General features: G+C 46.1%; 1 protein-coding gene across 1 annotated transcript in view; it reads left to right on the top strand.

Moving 5' to 3' along the window:
• FGD1 (FYVE, RhoGEF and PH domain containing 1) overlaps positions 1–19,006 on the top strand; it is a 67,093-nt gene that overhangs the window by 25,399 nt on the left and 22,688 nt on the right. The window contains exons 2-6 of the mRNA XM_058167655.1: positions 10,135–10,308; positions 11,186–11,360; positions 12,655–13,114; positions 14,437–14,526; positions 14,834–14,982. Of these exons, the coding sequence (XP_058023638.1) occupies positions 10,135–10,308; positions 11,186–11,360; positions 12,655–13,114; positions 14,437–14,526; positions 14,834–14,982 (1,048 nt within the window). The remainder of the gene's footprint in view (positions 1–10,134; positions 10,309–11,185; positions 11,361–12,654; positions 13,115–14,436; positions 14,527–14,833; positions 14,983–19,006) is intronic.

Raw genomic sequence — 19,006 nt, 5'->3', positions numbered from 1 at the left:
ACTACGTTTAAGCTAGTCCTGCACGTCGAAACAACAACGTCTTCAGCTCGCGGCGAAAGGTCCGGAGATCGGGGAGTTGACGAAGCCCTGGAGGCAGCTCATTCCAGAGGGCAGGAGCCCCCACAGAGAAGGCCCTCCCCCTGGAGGTCGCCAGCTGACATTGTTTGGCTGACGGTATCCGAAGGAGGCCCTCTCTGTGAGAGCGCACTGGTCGGTGGGAGGCTACTGGTGGCAGTAGGCAGTCCCGTAGATACCCCGGTCCTAAGCCATGGAGCACTTTAAAGGTGATAACAAGCACCTTGAATTGGACCCGGAAGACCACCGGGAGCCAGTGCAGACTGTGCAGGAGAGGTGTCACATGGGAGCCACGAGGTGCTCCCTCTGTCACCTGCACAGCCGCATTCTGGACCAGTTGGAGCCTCCGGGTACTCTTCAAGGGGAGCCCCATGTAGAGACCATTGCAGTAGTCCAGGCGGGAAGTGACAAGGGCATGAGTGACCATGCATAGAGAATACCGGTCTAGGAAGGGGTGCAACTGGCGTATCAGGCGGACCTGATAAAAAGCTCCCCTGGCGACGGCCGTCATATGTTCTTCTAAAGACAGCCGTACATCCAGGAGGATGCCCAGATTGCGAGCCCCCTCCGTGGGGGCCAACGATTCGCCCCCGACAGTCAGCGATGGAGTTAGCTGACTGTACCGGGCTACCGGCATCCACAGCCACTCGGTCTTGGTGGGATTGAGCCTGAGTCTGTTTCTCCCCATCCAGACCCATATGACCTCCAGGCACTGGGACATCACTTCAACAGCCTCGTTGGGGTGGTTAGGGGTGGAAATATACAGCTGTGTATCATCAGCGTATAGATGACAACTCACCCCAAAACCACGGATGATCTCACCCAGCGGCTTCATATAGATGTTGAACAGAAGAGGTGAGAGAACCGACCCTTGCGGCACCCCACATAAGAGGCGCCTCGGGGCCGATCTCTGCCCTCCTGTCAACACCGTCTGCGACCGGTCGGAGAGATAGGAGGAGAAACACCGATAAACAGTGCCCCCCACTCCAAGTCCCCTGAGCCGGCGCAGCAAGATACCGTGGTCGATGGTATCAAAAGCCACTGAGAGATCTAGTAGGACCAGGACAGAGGAACAGCCTCTGTCCCGAGCCCTCCAGAGATCATCAAACAACGCGACCGTTTCCGTGCTGTAACCAGGCCAGAAACCGGACTGGAACGGATCTAGATAGACAGTTTCATCCAGGTACTGGGGTAACTGTCGTGCAACCACACTCTCAACAACTTTCATCACAAAACGAAGGTTGGAGACAGGACGGTAATTTGCTAAAACAGCTGGATCCAGGGAAGGCTTCTTGAGGAGGCCTCACCACCGCCTCTTTCAAGGCAGTAGGGAAAACACCTTCCATCAAAGAAGCATTCACAATTCCCTGGAGCCAGCCTCGTGTAACCTCCCGGGTGGCCAGTACCAGCCAGGAGGGACACGGGTCCAGTAAACGTGGTCGCATTCAGTCCCCCCAGTATCCTGTCCATGTCCTCAGGAGCCACCGAATCAAACTCATCCCAGGCAGTAATCTCAAGACCTGCCTCTCCCACCCTGCCTGGATCTACCCAATCTGTGTCCAAACCTTCCCGAATCTGAGTGATTTTATCAAACAGATACTGTTCAAACTCCTCAGCACGTCCCTGTAAGGGATCCTCCACCGCTCTCTGGTGAAGGAGCGAGCGGGTCACCCTAAACAGGGCGGCCAGGCGATTATCTGCTGATGTGATGAGAGTGGAAAAATATTCCCGTTTTGCCACCCTCATCGCCACTAGATAGGTTCGAATTTGAGACCTAACTAGTGTCCAGTCAGATTCGGAGCGGCTGGCCCTCCAGATACTCTTTAGGCATCTTCTTCGGCGCTTCATCTCTCTCATTATTATTATTTTGTGGCTTGGGCAACTGTGTAGGGAATTGGGGTACCACCTTTGTAATCCTGGGCCACATCTATTACTGCTGTGCTCCATTAGCTTCTTCTAAATTGTTTGGCAAATTCCTTATCCCTGTTAATATCTGCCTCCCTTCCTGGTTATTGTGGCTGATGGGCTTGATAAAGTTAATATTAGGGGTAAGGCAACACTTGGACAATATATAACCACCATTATATATATTTTTTTGGTCGTCCCTGCCTAGAACATTCTGTTTTGGCGTATAGAGGAATCATGGGTTTAAGGGGCCATCGTAAATCTTAAAAGGGAGATTCACCCAGGTCCTATTAGACCTCTCAGCGGCTTTCGATACCATCGACCATGGTATCCTGCTGCACCGGTTGGAGGGATTGGGAGTGGGAGGCACCGTTTATCGGTGGTTCTCCTCCTATCTCTCCGCAGACGGTGTTGACAGGAGGGCAGAGGTCGGCCCCGCGGCGCCTCACTTATGGGGTGCTGCAGGGGTCGATTCTCTCGCCCCTTCTGTTCAACATCTATATGAAGCCGCTGGGTGAGATCATCAGTGTCTTCGGTGTGAGGTACCAGCTGTACACTGATGATACTCAGCTGTACTTTTCCACACCGGGCCACCCCAACGAAGCTATCGAGGTGCTGTCCCGGTGTCTGGAAGCCGTACGGGTCTGGATGGGGAGAAACAGGCTCAAGCTCAATCCCTCCAAGACAGAGTGGCTGTGGATGCCGGCATCCTGGTACAGTCAGCTGAGTCCGCGGCTGACTGTTGGAGGCGAGTCACTGGCCCTGGTGGAGAGGGTGCGCAACTTGGGCGTTCTCCTGGATGAACGGCTGTCTTTCGAAGATCATTTGGCGGCCGTCTCCAGGAGAGCTTTTTACCAGGTTCGCCTGGTTCGCAAGTTGCGCCCCTTTCTAGACCGTGATGCCCTATGCACGGTCACTCACGCCCTCGTGACGTCTCGTCTGGATTACTGCAATGCTCTCTACATGGGGCTCCCCTTGAGGGGCACCCGGAGGCTTCAGTTAGTCCAGAATGCGGCTGTGCGGGTGATAGAGGGAGCCCCTCGGGGTGCCCATGTAACACCTCTCCTGCGCAGACTGCACTGGCTGCCTGTGGCCTTCCGGGTGCGCTTCAAGGTTTTGGTAACGATCTTCAAAGCGCTCCATGGCATAGGGCCGGGCTACCTACGGGACTGCCTGCTGCTACCGAATACCTCTCACCGACCTGTGCGCTCTCACAGAGAGGGACTCCCCAGGGTGCCGTCAGCCAGACAGTGCCGTCTGGCGACACCCAGGGGAAGGGCCTTCTCTGTGGGGACACCTACCCTCTGGAACGAACTCCCCCCAGGACTTCGTCAACTTCCGGACCTCCGAACCTTCCGCCACGAGCTTAAAACATATTTATTCATCTGCGCAGGACTGGACTAGGTTTTAAATTTATATGGGTTTTAACTGGGTTTTATTGTGCATATTGTTATTTTTAACTATTGGGCTATGTTGAATAAGTTTTTTAATCTGATGTTTTATTTTGTATCCTATATGTATTTTTATTTTGCCTGTGAACCGCCCTGAGTCCCTAGGGAGATAGGGCGGTATATAAATATGAATAAATAAATAAATAAATCCCTGTTTGCAAACACTGCTAAAAAAAAACCCAGACTAATATTCCTTGTTCCAGGTTACAAGCAAATTGGGAATCTTAAAATCTGTAAGTCTTAAGGCATCTCTTTTTTCCTTGAAAACCCTTCATGCTTTTCAGTCTGAGGCACCCCAGTGATATCATAACATTGCTGGTCATGTGCTATGAAGCCTTTGAAGACCAATCTATGCATGTTCAAACATACACGCAACATGCACATATTTTTAATTCATCTATTGCCATAAGAAAATAGTTGCTCGTGCCAGCTGTAAGAGGTAAGGGGAGAAGAAATTATTCTGGACCTTGGGGCTTAATCATTATTTTCTGAACATTTATAAAATGGGTTGATGTATATTTTTAACCTTTAGGAATGGTTCTGTTTACTTTAATTGTTTTCCAAGATTTGGATGTGATAGTTTTCTGCTTTGACTCAGTATTTGTAACTGATGGTATCTGCAAGATTTTTGCATTAACCTTCATTTTTGTTTCTCATGGTAGTGTAGTCTATGTGAATAAAAGAGTTCACGGTATCCTATATGCTAATTTTCAAAGAATACAATAGAGCAGTTGTATGGGTAAGGTTTGATGCTGTTAAGTTATTTACACATTTATTTAACAGAATAGCAAATATCTGTATATATTACATGCCATTTATGTGGATTGCTGCTCTTTAAGAAGAAATGAAGCTTTCGTTTTTAAGAAATGGTTTTTCAGAGGAAGCTTTTATTGTACAATTCCCTTGTTTTTCATAAAGACAGTGACTGTGTCCAGAAAATCCCCTCCCCAAGTAAAGACTCCGAAGCAGGAGTGTCCAAACTTGGCAACTTTAAGACTTGTGGACTTCAATTCCCAGAATTCCTCAGTTTGAATTGAATTGAAATCCACAAGTTTTAAAGTTGCCAAGTTTGGACACCCCTGCATAAAGATCTTGGGGAAAAAAACATCAAGTTGATCTTGTCTACTATTTGCAGCCTTCATGTTTCCCCCCTTTTCTCTTTTTTTATCTCTCTTACACACAAAATCAGTGAAGAACTTCTTCTATCAGTGACCTTTGATAGAAAGCAGTAGGAACTGATTGTCTGGAAGCATTCTAAGAAGTTCCAGCATTCCTTGCTCTAAAGGTGGCTGGCTGAGAAAGGCTGATAAGTGACTGCAGAGGACTGATTCTCCTTCTCTAAACTGAGAGCTTTCCAAAGTGGATTTAGAGGTCCTTTGAGGCTTGCTTGAGCTAGTATAGTAGTTGTTGGTCTTACTGAGTTACAGGGGTGTGGACTACAATAGGGATCTTCAACCTTGGCAACTTTAAGACTTGTTGACTTCAACTCCCAGAGTTCTTCAGCCTTGTTGAAGTCCACAAGTCTTAAAGTTGCCAAGGTTAGAGACCCCTGGACTAGAAAACCTTCCCTTAGTCTCTGGGGTAATCTGTAAGAGACAAAAGAAATTATGAGAAGTCTTTCCTCCATATATTTTTGAGCATGCTTTCAGTTTCACAGTCCTCATTTTTTAGGATCCAGTCATGCCCCTGCAGTGGCTTGATTGGAACTCTTAAGACGGCACTGATGAGGATGATTCAGTTCAAATTGTGTTGGAAATGTTCTTGCTAGCAAAAATTGGCCAAATTTATAGGGCTGACTCCAACCCGGCCTCTAGCTCAAGTTGTCTCAAACTATTTGAGCTAGACAAATTGGCTGACAAACTGAATTAAACTTCAGGATTGGTTTCTTTTTGGATTATCACATTGTGCCAAGCTTACTATTTGGGGTTGTGCACATTGTATATGGATTAATAGGTAGGTGTTCTTAATCCAATTATCATTTCATACTATAAAACAAGGGTAAGCAACCGTTCAGTAGCCAGAGATGATACTTAATTTTGATGATGGGTAGAAGAATTGTACAGTAGAAGGTTAACAAAAGTGAATAGGATATATTATGTACTGTATATGCACAGTTAGGATTGTTCTTTTCTCTGTTTTTCTTTGAGGAAATACTTTCTTTAAAAAAAAGTTTTTCATGGGTTTCTTAAGTTTCCCACCTCAGACTAGTGGGAAATACCATTCGTTTATGGTAGTGAGGAATGGAGGGGGTTCTGGCAGCGGGCACAAAAATCAGGTGGTTGGTGCACTTTGATATGCCCGTGTGACACTTCTATAGAGTGAGCTGCATTGGCTATCAGTATGCATCTGGGTACAAATCAAAGTGCTGCTGGTCATCTATACCATATGTAAAACCCTCTAAGGCAGATCTGGTTATTTTCAGGATAGCAATAGCAGTAGACTTATATACTGCCTCACAATGCTTTACAGTGCTCTCTAAGCCAGGAGATCCAGTCTTTCTGACACCTAGACAATAAAGATATGCAGCAAGCCAAAAAGGTACTGCAGAGGTGTGCAAACTCTACACTTCTGGAGTGTACAGAGCCTTTTTCAAACTTGCAGGAAAATAGGTATTTTGAGTTAAAGAGGTACTGACTGGGGCAGCAGGTCTGTTCTGAAACAGCTTTTCAGCTTTGGATCCAAAGCCATGCACATCTCTAGAATGTGATTGTTTTGTTGCTTCTAAGAACCACTGGACAGGAATTCATATGGACCTTTTTATGTTGAAGTAGCCAAATTCCATAGCGGGATGCGGTGGTTCAGTGGCTAAGATGCTGAGCTTGTCGATCGAAAGGTCGGCAGTTCAGCGGTTCCAATCCCTACTGTCACATAACAGGGTGAGCTCCCGTTACTTGTCCCAGCTTCTGCCAACCTAGCAGTTCGAAAGCACATAAAAAATGCAAGTAGAAAAATAGGGACCACCTTTGGTGGGAAGGTAACAGCGTTCCGTGCACCTTTGGCTTTTAGTCATGCCAGTCACATGACCACGGAATCTTCAGACAGTGCTGGCTCTTCGGCTTTGAAACAGAGATGAGCACCGCCCCCTAGACTCAGGAACGACTAGCACATATGTGCGAGGGGAACCTTTACCTTTAACCAAATTCCATGCCTGTGAGTTTAACATTTCTTTTTGACTAGAACGTCAAGACCCACCAACCAAGCAAGCCCCAGTGCAAAACACCTTTAAAAATGAGGAAAGTACTTTGTTTTTTGTACCGGAGATGAATGTAAACCATGGTCCTTCCACCCCAAAATCTGTTCTGAATTACCTTAATGTTTCTTAACTGGAGCGCAAAGGTGAGAAATTGTTTGCCATTATTTTCTGTTAATTACCTGGGATTCAGAAATTCTTGCAGCATAGAGAGATTGTTTTACAGGTCCCATAACACACACTTGGCCCAGCCATCTTCAGATAGTCTATATATACCCGCCCACTCTTTTCTTTTTCCTGCCAGGTTGAGGGCAGAGGGTTTTTTTTTTTCTTCCTGGAAATTTCATTCCACAGTGCTTCATATTTTCCTATGTTTATCTTAGGAAAGTATATACTGTTTGCTTTCTTACAAAATACGATAAAACAGTGAAAACAGGCTGTCTTCATTTTTAGCTGTCTTGAGTTTTTTCTCCCCTTCATTCTTTTATTAACTGACTACAGAAAACAAAGGGAAGAAAGACACAAAATGATAAAAGAAAAGTAAAAAAAAATCATCCAAGGCACATGCATATATAAAATCGTTAGTTACACATTTCAGTGAATTGAAACCATAATTCTAATGGTTAGTGGATAATCTACATTGATAAGTTACTGATACATAAATTGCTGGTGACATCAATTCTGCAGGTTTAATTGGAGCCACATGTTTGTGTTTCCAATGCTGAACATTAAGTCATTTAGCTGTAAGTAAACTACAGAAAATCCACTTTCTTTGTCCAGATGTCAATTTCCCAAAAATATGAATATCTGAAAATACTAAATCTTAAAAGTTGAGTTAATGCATGTAATAATTTCTACCCTAAATGGAACCATTGTTGGATATCATAGAAACATGTATTTAAATAAAGAATTAATTTCATTGCATTTCCAGCAATGTAAGCATTTATTCAGGGGTTTTTTTCTATGGTATATAAAGAAAACCAAGTTGATATCACGATTAAAGCTCCAAGCTAGAAACTAGTAGCAACCTTGGGCCAGCCACTTTCTCTCAGTCCTAGGAAAGCGATAATGGCAAACCACTTTCAAAATCTTGCCAGAGACCAGTGCAGGCATGAGTTGACAAGGCATTAAAAAATGTCATAATAATAAAGTCATTTCTGAAATACTATTTCTTGTTGAAAAATATGTAATCTAAAATATATTGAAATTATTTGGTTGTTTTAGTGTTAAAAAATCAACTGTTGTGTGTTATGTTTACAGAGTGCTGTATAACATTATGGAGTGGTATATAAGTCTAAGTGGCATTGCTATTGCTATTAAACAAAGGGGCAGATTAATAGGTGGGAATGGATTTAAACTTGCAAGTTTGTTGTGATATTAATGAAAATTTGAGAAGCTAAGCAGGTTCTAAGCAGACCAGAAGTATCCTAGTTTAGACTGGGAAGCAAAATAAAATATTAAAAATCCTAGAGGAAGGTAGTAGGAAATAGCTTCCCTACTTTTCCCAAGAAAGCAATATAGATATGTCTGTGAAATCAGCAGAAGCTGAAGTTGACTTCAAGCAGACTGCAGCTTTTTATCTGATAGGTAGGGAAAATTTTAGGAGTTATATTTATAGGGAGTAGGAAGATCTAACTCAGAGGTGGGTTTCAGCAAGTTCTGACCAGTTTTGAAGAACTGGTAGTGAAAATTTTGAGTAGTTCGGAGAACTGGTAGTAAAAATTCCAACTGGCCCCACCCCCATATATTTTCTGCCTCCCAAGTCCCAGCTGATCAGGAGGGAATGGGGATTTTGCTGTATCCTTCCCCTGGATTGGGGTAGAAATGGAGATTTTACAGTATCCTTCCCCTGCCACGCCCACCAAGCCACACCCGCCATGCCATGCCCACCAAGCTACACCCATAGAACCGGTAGTAAAAAGTTTTGAAACCCACCACTGATCTGACCCTTTGGCTGCATTCACAGATCAAGTTAACTCATAACATGATTTGCTTTTGTTTAATATTAATATTAATAATATTAATATTGATATTAATCATATCAAGCTGTTATCGATTATTAAATATTAAATCATGAGTTAACATGATAAGAGAAATTAGATCTTTTCTCTGTTAGGCCCAAGAAAAAATGTCTCATAGAAGCTTTTCTTTGAATTGTGTGAGGCACTCCCATTGGCCTTAATTCATTTTTACTTCACAGGGGACATAATAGTTTCAGAACGTCTTTTTCTGAGGAAGAGGGATGGGCAGAGTTCATGCATCCTATCAAGCCATAATCTGTTTTCTTTGGGATTAATATTTTATGTGAATGTAGACGTTGCAGATTGTAAAGCAGTTGGGGTCATTTGCAATATGCTCAAACTATGATGAGTAACAGTTTAGCATATGGTGTGAAATTAGCTAGAAAGTTAAATTTCTTCTTCCTTCTTGTCACCCACAGTGCCCAAATTTCTCCACATACTCCTACTTACTGAAAAGTGCAAATATAATCAGGGATCATAAGAATGAGCAGTGAAGTGTAGCTAAGAAAAAATCAACATCTTGTGAGCTGGAGATTGTAGCATGCAGTTCAACCCAATTGTCACCCAGTAGCTTCATCCTGGGCGAAAGTCTGCCTACTTCTGCATTTGTTTTGCCACCCCAGTCAGCTTCTGAACTGGGTGGAGTGAGAAAGGTTCTGGGTGACTCATGGCCAGAAGGTTAGTGTGATGGGACATTGCCTGCACTGGTTACTTGTTACCCTCTAGTTTAACTCAGGTTGTTGATCTTTAGCAAAAGGGGACAGTGTATTTTGCGAAGTAGTGCTCTGAGAACCCTGGGATGAAACTCTATTATAGCCCCTCCAAAGCTGGCATCACCCTTGATGAATGGGGTGCTGTAATTCAATGTATTTAGCAGGAATACTTGTGCTTTGTGTTTAGGAAATGGTACGGTTTGTGAACCATTTCCCAGTCCTCAATTTTCTTGAAATTTTTCTGGAGAGCAAAGACTTTCTGGTCAAAATAAGGTATCTTTTTAAACTTTATTTTGATGTAGTTCAGATTAGAATTTGTTAAATTGTTTTGCCTTTTAAGGATCCTACTTTTTCTTGATGCATTTTACTTTTCAAACATTTTTTTTTTTTTTAAAAGTTGTACGCTTGTTTTTTTTCTTGTTTGATTCTGGTGCCTTGTGATTTATATTTGGCTCTAAATCATTTGCAGTGTTTCTGTGAGAAGTATGGTAATTGCTGGCTAATTCCATGATATGGTTGAGCTGGAAAATCTCAAGAGACCCATTCTATCAGTCTTTATAATCAACTGATATTTCAGTTGTGCCAACTAATGCTATAAAGTCATCATTGTGCTTTTCAATTTAGAAAGTTAACAATCTAGAGAATTTTATTTCTATACCTCCCACCTCACCCCCACTTATTTTGACTTTATTCCAGGCTTTTCCTCTTCAAATATATAAGAACAGATTGCACGAGAATTGGTTTTGATGAACTGTCTCTCAATTCTATTTCCTTTCCAGGTCCCGTTCAGCCCCACCGACTCCTGGTCAAAAGCCTGTCTTCAGAACCCAGTCCTGAACATCGCTCACCAGAAGCCCCCCAACGACTCAGCTCAGATCCAGGACCTGACCACAACGAAGAGGAAATTGCCAAACTCCGACCACTCAAGCGTCCCCCAGGACCAAAACCACAAGGTATAAACGGGGCTTCCCCAACCGGTTCCCAGAAGTCTGTTGCCTTTGGCATGCTACCTTTGAATTATGGGAGCTGAGATCAAATGCATCCAAAACATATTGGGGTTGCGATGGTTTCCCTACTTCCTCCTTGAGCCCAAGATTAAGATGTGTCTTATGGAATTTGCCATCAATGCTGCTGGAGAAGAAAGCTGGCTGTTGATGCCTTTCTAGTCACGGACTCTAGAGCCCGGAGTACAATCCACCACTCTGAGGCTGTAGGCCATCCCTCCTGCAAGGCTTTGCCCAGGTCTGCAGGATGTCCTAAGGGTTTCTGCTAAAGAGTAACTTTAACATGATGACCAAAGGGAAAATTAATTACAAGATACAGGAGGACACATTTTCATAGTTGCATTGAACAAATTTATTTTAATTAAAATTACACATAAGTTACTTTAGATCAAATTGAATATTTACTCTGATTCCATCCCATTTCTTTCTCCTGGACCTTCTTTTTGGAATGGAATCCCTGGCATCCCAATTAAAGGTCAGCTGGTGGAGCCCTTGGCTTGAAAACAATTGGCATATCCTTCTAGAGGAAGGGGCAGTTGTCAAATTAATAATACAAAGCTTTCCCAACCAGCATTGACATAAAAAGCTGCTTATGCTAAAATCTAACTTGGGGTACATGCTGGTCCTTTTCAATATAATGGAGTCCGGAGTTCAGGCTCTTTGCTCTGGAACAGGAGAGTAAGGAGTTTCAATGCTGGGGTGGGATGGGCAGCGTAGATCAGATGATAAAAATGCCAACTTACAGAAGTAGTCTTTCTATTGGTTGCTTCTGTTAGTAAAATGTATTGAGTCTGTTTTAAAAGAATAATCACACTTCCTTTTCCAGTTCCTCCCAAGCCAGCTTATCTGCAGAATAGCCAGCCCACACGGTTTCCTGAATCGATCCCCCCACCCCCATCACGACCCCTACCAGCCGACCCCCGCCTGGGCCGCTGCCCTCTGCCAAAAGATGGAGTGGGCTCCTCGTCTGCCGTCTCCTGCCTCATTGAGAAGTTTGAAAGGTAGGAGCTCAACTAGCAAGTGAGACACTGTTTCTCTCCTGTAGCTGAGTTGGAGGTCACACACACACACACACCTAATTGTAGAGGAAGCATGATTTGTACTCTTGAAGATGTCAAGTAATACTGCTTGGCATCATTAATTAATGGGAGACTTCTACTGACTTGGGATATATTGAAATGATAACTAGAACAAAGGCCTTTGTTAAATGACAGAGAAAACAATAAGGATTAATTCTACTCATGATTGGTTAGATATAATACCCATATTGAAGACACTTGCACATTCATGCAGCCTTTCTGATACAATTCGGAAAAATATTTTAAACTTCTGTGCTCTTCCAATCTTCAAGAGATTTGACATCCATGTGTTCAAATGCTTCTCTTGTGTGGCTTTTTTTTAATTATTATTATTCATCTACCAACTATTTTATGATGGTGGATTGTGTGAGCAGATTCCACTCTCCTTGGCAACATGCGAAGAACCAGATTCATGCTGAGATAATTTGGGGTGTATGGGAGGTTGCAATAGCAGCTTGAAGGTAACACACACTGCATTCTACCACATTTGAGGTGTCCTGAGTTTATGTAAGAAAGATCTGGAGGATGATAATTTTACTTTAGGTTGGATTGTTATGGATGATACAATGGTGCCATACATGTTAGGTTTTTGGCTGTTGCCTGTGTTGGAAGATTTTTTTAAAAAAGGTAGATGAATAGTTGGCCTAATCATGTGTGCAAGTAAATATTCTATTTTTAGACAAATGCTATTAGTTCAGGTAGTCCTCCACTTACAACTGTTCATTTAGTGACTGTTCAAAGTTAGAAGGGCACTGAAAAAAGTGACTTATGACCCTTTTTCACACTTACGAAATGCTTTGCAGCATCCCCATGGTCACATGATCAAAATTCAGCCACTTGGCAAGTGATTCATATTTATGATGGTTGCAGTGTCCCAGGGTCACCTGAATCCCCCTTTTTAGGCAAAGTCAATGGGGGGGGGAGCCAGATTCACTTAACAACTGTGTAACTAACTTAACAATTGCAGTGATTCACTTAACAACTGTGGCAAGGAAGTTCATAAAATGGGGAAAAACTCACTTAAGTTTTGAGTTTAACTGTGGTCATAATTCAAGGACTACCTGTAGTGTTGGGCATGAACTCACTAGAAGATTCTACTTACTTTTCTAGGAGAGGTGGAACCTTAGCAAATCTTGCCTACTTAATCCAGCATCTGTTCTTCATTTTCTCCTCACTAACTTTGGTTTTCCTAATTGGGTTCCTGTGTTCCTTTTAGAGAACCTATAATCCTGACATCTGAACATACTCCCTCGCCGTGTCCCAGCCCAGACCTCCAAGCCCTAGAGATAAATTCTATGGAACCCTCGCTAGATCGTCCAGCTTCATTGGAATCGGCAGAACTGTCTCACAAGCTCCTGGACCTCCTGGCCTTGGAAGGAGGGCAAGCGGTTGTCGGAAATGCTGTCTGCTTGCCGCCTCATGATGGTGGGAAACTGGCAAACCGGGACAGCGGCATTGACAGCATCAGTTCACCGTCTAACAGTGAGGAGATTTGCTTCGGGCCTGAGGAAGGTACAGGGGAGGGTGCTGGACCTCTGGCACCTCCAACCATCATCAAACGCAGCTCAACTCGTGATTCTGAGGGGGACAGTGACATGGATGATGGCAGTGGGGATGAGGCTGAGCTGCTCTCTGACCTTCCACCTCCACAGACCGAGAAGCAGGATTCTGATGAGGTAAAGGGCTGGGGATTCCTATTTCAGGTTTACTATGATAGCCTTTTCTCCATTGCTTCTCCCCGAGCCTGTATTTTTCTGTCAAGCTTAATATCATATTCTTTATTTTTGATTATGGTTTGGTATTAGACCTTAGTAAAAAAAATAACATAATGGAGATGGAAGGACACCTGTTAAAGAAATAGCAAACCTCTGTTCCGTGTTGTAGGCATGACGAGTGAATGTTTTGGCTTGTGTTGATTATGTAGGCTCAGTTTTTAAGGGCAGACTCAGATGGCCCCAAATGTACCTAAAGGCACCAGTAGATGTCAGGCTCCAAAAACTAAGGAAGACACCTAATGATTCTTCCAAGCAGATTTTTGTTTTCTATGTTTTACAACTATTTACAGAATCTTGTCAAACTGAAGCAAACTACTACCTGTTTGAAACATATACTCTGGGAACTATTAGGGAGGGGATTTCTTCCCCCTCTTCATATCACACAAACTACCTGAACGGAGTTGTCTCTTTCTTACTCCTCTGGAATATCCCCCCTTCCTCCTGGGAATCTGGCTCATTACATTCCCTCACATCAGGTTCACAAAACATCATCTGTTCCTCATCATGTTTCCTGCCCCATCTTTAATTCTTTCAAAAATATTCTCTTAATTAAAAACAAGTTAAATGGCATGCTGAAAATTCCTCTTTAACATCTTTATGCACAACAACGCTTCAGGCCTCATGTAAATCCCGCAGGTATTCTTAGGAAACAGAAATAGAAAAGTGATGGATTGTTGCAGCTTCATCATTTTTTTAAGTGTCCCTTCCTTAAATAAGGGAAACTGTGGTAATAGTGAGCATTCTAGGAATGGGGCATAGTGGTTAGAATCAATGGTGAAGTGCAACCTCACCAATTTGTCTTCTGATATATGAAGCCTTTCTAGGAATAGGCAAGTCCTCCCACAGCAGCCATTTTTTAGAAGTGTGCTCACAACCTGCTCTCACAATTCCCACGGCATCCCTGGCCTCAAGAGATTGCCTGCTATTGGTTTATAGTCACTCACAGAATATAAAAGTGTGTATAATCCATTTTGGTGACAGTGAGAACTGAATAAAAGGATGAGTACAGCATATTTTTGTACAACCATTGTTCATTTGTAATCATTGGAATTCTGCTTGAATGCAAGGGGCTGAGAAATAACTGCTGCTGAGAAACAGACAAAAACCTGGGGTTGGTTTTGATAGCACATCCTGATATACGAAAAAATAAATAAATAAGAATGTGGTTCACTCTCCACAGCCGAATGGCTTTTTCAGTTGATCTTTTTTCTCTCTCTCAACAGATGACGGTTCCACAAAAAGTCTTCCGAATTGCCAATGAGCTGCTCCAAACAGAAAAGGCATACGTGTCTCGCCTGTACTTACTGGACCAGGTAATAAGTGTGATGTCTAATAGCCAAAACTACTTGATGGAAACTTGAGGCAAGCATAGCATCATTTCTGCAGGTCATGCCAGTTGAGGAAATTAGCAGGATGGTTAGATACTGCCAGAACTGTGGGATATACCTTTCGGTCTCCATCAGATAATAGATTCCATCTTATGAGCTGATAAGAAGGGTTATATAATAGATATTTAGAAGATAAAGCGTGAGGTAGGGTTTGGGTAGTTCTTTGCCAATCATTGCTTATACAGAAAGTCGCCAAGAGACACAATGGTAATAAAAGTGCCCCGTTTCATAGGTCTTCTGTGCCCGTCTGATGGAGGAAGCACGCTGCCGAAACTCTTTCCCAGCTGACGTGGTAATGGGCATTTTTTCCAACATCTGTTCCATCTACTGCTTCCACCAGCAGTTTCTGCTCCCAGAATTAGAGAAACGGATGGAAGAATGGTGAGGAAAATGGATTGGGCTAGCATGGGAAGGGGTACAGCATTACCATTCTGATTTTATTCGTATGTTTATATTGATTTGTTTTTCATAACATGCCCTTGAGGTAAAAATGTTGCCTGCTTAGAAAGAATTCCAACAGTTTGCCAGGTTTGCATTATTTTGGGGAAAAAAAGGTGTGTCTGTAAGTAAGGGGTGTTTTCTTCAGTTATTTGAGTGATTTTAGAATAGAATAGAATAGAATAGAATTTTATTGGCCAAGTGTGATTGGACACACCAGGAATTTGTCTTGGTGCATATGCTCTCAGTGTACATAAAAGAAAAGATACGTTCATCATTTACAACACAATTGATGATCAATCTTTTTGGCTCTGCGCATACGCGAGAATGGCAGCTGTTTAGAGGAGCCCGAATCGGCGGTGGCGGCTTTCCCTGAAATGGAGACTTCGGGCTGACTCACCAGGCTTCTCCGGTCCCTCGGCGTGTGGTTCGATCTGTCTGGCTGCCGCTGGAGAGGTTTGTGGCCTCTCGGACATGCGACAGCCGAGAACGGGCTGAGGGACGGAGTGGCGGTCCGGAAGGGGGCGGCCATCTTTGAGGAAGCGAGGACGCGATGGAGGCGATGGAGGCGAGGGAGGCCTGCTGTTTGCTGCGGGCTTCGGCCTCGGCTCCGGCCCTGTCCTGCCCAGCGGAGCGGAGCCCTGCCCAGCGGAGCCCTGCCCAGCGGCCCAGCGGCGATCCCGGCGATCCTGGCCAAATTCCAGCGGCGTGAGATCGTCGGCGGTCTCGGCCTGGCTCCGACGGCTTCGGGGTGTGGATTCGGCCTGGTTTCAGCTGGCGCGAATCCCGACCCGTTTTTTGCCTGTCGGTGGGCCTGCCGGCTCCTTCGCCGCCAGCTCCATCGGCGCCAGTTCCATCGGCGCTGGATGCGCCTGGCGAGGCTGTGTGGACTGCGAGGCGCCTGTCCAACGGCGCCCTGTATTTGGCAGCCCCACCGAGGATGGGTGTGGTGAGGCCTCGGTGGGAGAGGAGGCCGGAACCGTGACTGAGGTTTGTCCCCTCTTTTGGCCTGTTTTGTTGCATTTTTCATCGCGTGTCATCGAATGGCCCCTGGTGGCCTGGCTTGCTCCATCGTATTTCCCTTTGTGGCCTTGGTGGCCTGGCTTGCTCCATTGTATTTCTGCCCCCCCCCATACCGGACTATGGGTCATCTAAACTGGGCGGTCATGCATGTCCATCTGCGGGATATGGAGTGGATTGGACTGGATTGGACTAGCTTAGACTGGTCTATGGACTCGGGCAGACCGATAGCTACTTCTACCTGATTAAGTCCTATTGTAGAACTGTTCCCCATAGGCACACTATGGAGACTGCCGGCCTGTCTGTTCCTGTTTTATCATCGCTATCCGGTTCCTGCTCCATCTGTCCTTTTACCAACTGGACTCCCGCTGGAAGATTCACCATTTTTATTACTCTGGGATTTTACCATCTTAGCATCCCTCGCCGATTCGCACTTTTCTATGCGCTACACTGTACATGAACTCTTGCGCCTGCGAGGTGCCCCCGCCTCGCAGGAATGGCCCATATCGCTACCAAGGGCCGGCCTCAATGACGGGTCTTGGGACCCACAGAGGTGGCATGCGAGAAGAAAGAGCCTTTGGGGGTTTTTAGACAGGGCATTTTTAAGGGGTGGGAGGGGTAGGGCGGGTGATGGGGGTAGCCCGTCGGGAGGGAAACCAGTTCCAGCGCATGCTCGTGGCGATTATCAAATGGGTTCGGAGGTTATGGGGGGGGAGTGTGTTCCTTTGTGTGAGGTGAGTCTATTTGCACGGTAAGTGGGAGGGGCAGATATGGCGGAAGGGGGATCGACGACATAGGGGTCACGCGTTCGATGTATGCAGGCGATCGCGTGCCCGATCCCCTGACTTTACCCGTTCCCGGATGGTCAGGACCCTCAGAGCCTGGGCCTTGACTGATGTTATGCAATGCACGGTCCGTGGCCAATAAGGCCCCCTAATACATGATCTGATTCAGGGGTGCCGCGGATATTATAGGCGCACGGAGACCTGGTTGGGCACTGAAGGTGTGCCCTGGTCGAGATGTGCCCACCGGGTTTCCGTGCATTCCATCAGCCGAGGCCCAGGGTAGGGGTGGAGGGTGGCGGTTGTTATCAAAGAGAGTCTAGAGCCGAGGAGACCACTGTACCTCAGATTGCCGGGTGTGAATCCTCTTTGTGAGGTGGGGTCATAGATGTCAGATGGGCTTGCTGGTCGCACCTGGCTCCTTGCTGCGTGACAGCTGCCCTGCCCGAGCTCCTAGAGGTGCTTGCCGGGTGGCGGTGGAGACCCCAGACTTTTAGTCATGGGGACTTTAACCTGCCATCTGCCGGCTCGTCATCGACGGTAGCTCGGGAGTTCTTGGCTTCCATGACGGCCTTGGACCTGACTCAAGTAGTGGATGGCCCCACTCACATCGGGGGTGGCACACTGGACCTGATTTTTGTCTCTGGTCAGTGGTTGAGAGATCTGGACTTAAAGGAAATAGTCATTGAACCCTTGTCATGGTCAGATCACTCTCTCCTTCGCCTGGACTTTCTGACCGCTACCCAACACCGCAGGGAGACGGAACCATTACGTTGGTACCGTCCCAGGCGCCTGATGGACCCAGAGAGGTTCCGGACGGAGCTTGGGCCATTTCCTGAGGGTCTGGCTCACGGCACGGCAGAGGAACTAGCTGCAGCCTGGGAACGGGCTGCAGCTGGGGCTTTAGACCGTGTCGTGCCTTTGCGGCCTCTGACCCGGCGTAGATCCCAACCGGCTCCTTGGTTCTCCGAGGAGCTGAGAGGGATGAAACGCCGGAGAAGACGCCTAGAGAGTTCCTGGAGGTCCAGCCGTTCAGAGGCTGATCGGACACTAGTTAGATCCTATACTAGGACCTACCTAGTGGCACTGAGGGAAGCGAGGCGTTGCTATGCCTCCTCCCTCATTGCATCGGCAGATAACCGCCCAGCTGCCCTGTTTCGGGTGACCCGCTCCCTCCTTCACCAGGGGGAGCGGGATGACCCGTTGCAGGGACGTGCTGAGGAGTTTAACGGTTATCTATACGATAAAATCGTTCAGCTGAAGGACGGTCTGGACCAAAATTGTGGCGATTCGGACGGGACGTCTGAGGGCGGTCTTGGTGATGTTGTTTGGGATGAGTTTGACCCTGTGACTCCCGAGGACATGGACAGGTTGCTGGGTAGATTGAATGCCACCACGTGTTTACTGGACCCGTGTCCCTCCTGGCTGGTGCTGGCCACTCAGGAGGTTACACGAGGCTGGCTCCAGGGGATTACGAGTGCTTCCTTGTTGGAGGGAGTCTTTCCGGCCGCCTTGAAAGAGGCGGTGGTGAGGCCCCTCCTCAAGAAGCCTTCCTGACCCGGCTGTTTTAGGTAATTACCGTCCGGTCTCCAACCTTCGCTTCGCGGCGAAGGTTGTAGAGAGTATGGTGGCATATCAGTTCCCCCTGCACCTGGAGGAAACTGTCTATCTGGACCCGTTCCAGTCCGGCTTCCGGCCCGGTTACAGCACTGAGACGGCTTTGATCGCGTTGGTGGATGATCGCTGGAGGGCCAGGGATAGGGGTTATTCCTCTGCCCTGGTCCTATTAGATCTCTCAGCGGCTTTCGATACCATCGACCATGGTATCCTGCTGCGCCGGTTGGGGGGATTGGGAGTGGGAGGCACCGTTTATCGGTGGTTCTCCTCCTATCTCTCCGACCGGTCGCAGACGGTGTTGACGGGCAGAGGTCGACCCGGCGCCTCACTTGTGGGTGCCGCAGGGCCGATTCTCTCGCCTTCTGTTCAACATCTATATGAAGCCGCTGGGTGAGATCATCAGTGGCTTCGTGTGAGGTACCAGCTGTACGCTGATGACACCCAGCTGTACTTTTCCACACCGGCCACCCCAATGAAGCTATCAAGTGCTGTCCCGGTGTTTGGAAGCCGACGGGTCTGGATGGGGAGAACAGGCTCAAGCTCAATCC

The sequence above is a fragment of the Ahaetulla prasina genome, chromosome 2 (genome assembly GCF_028640845.1).
Source record: "Ahaetulla prasina isolate Xishuangbanna chromosome 2, ASM2864084v1, whole genome shotgun sequence".
Lineage (NCBI taxonomy): Eukaryota > Metazoa > Chordata > Lepidosauria > Squamata > Colubridae > Ahaetulla > Ahaetulla prasina.
The sequence above is the reverse complement of the archived record's forward strand: the minus strand, read 5'-3'. Positions and strand labels throughout refer to the sequence as shown.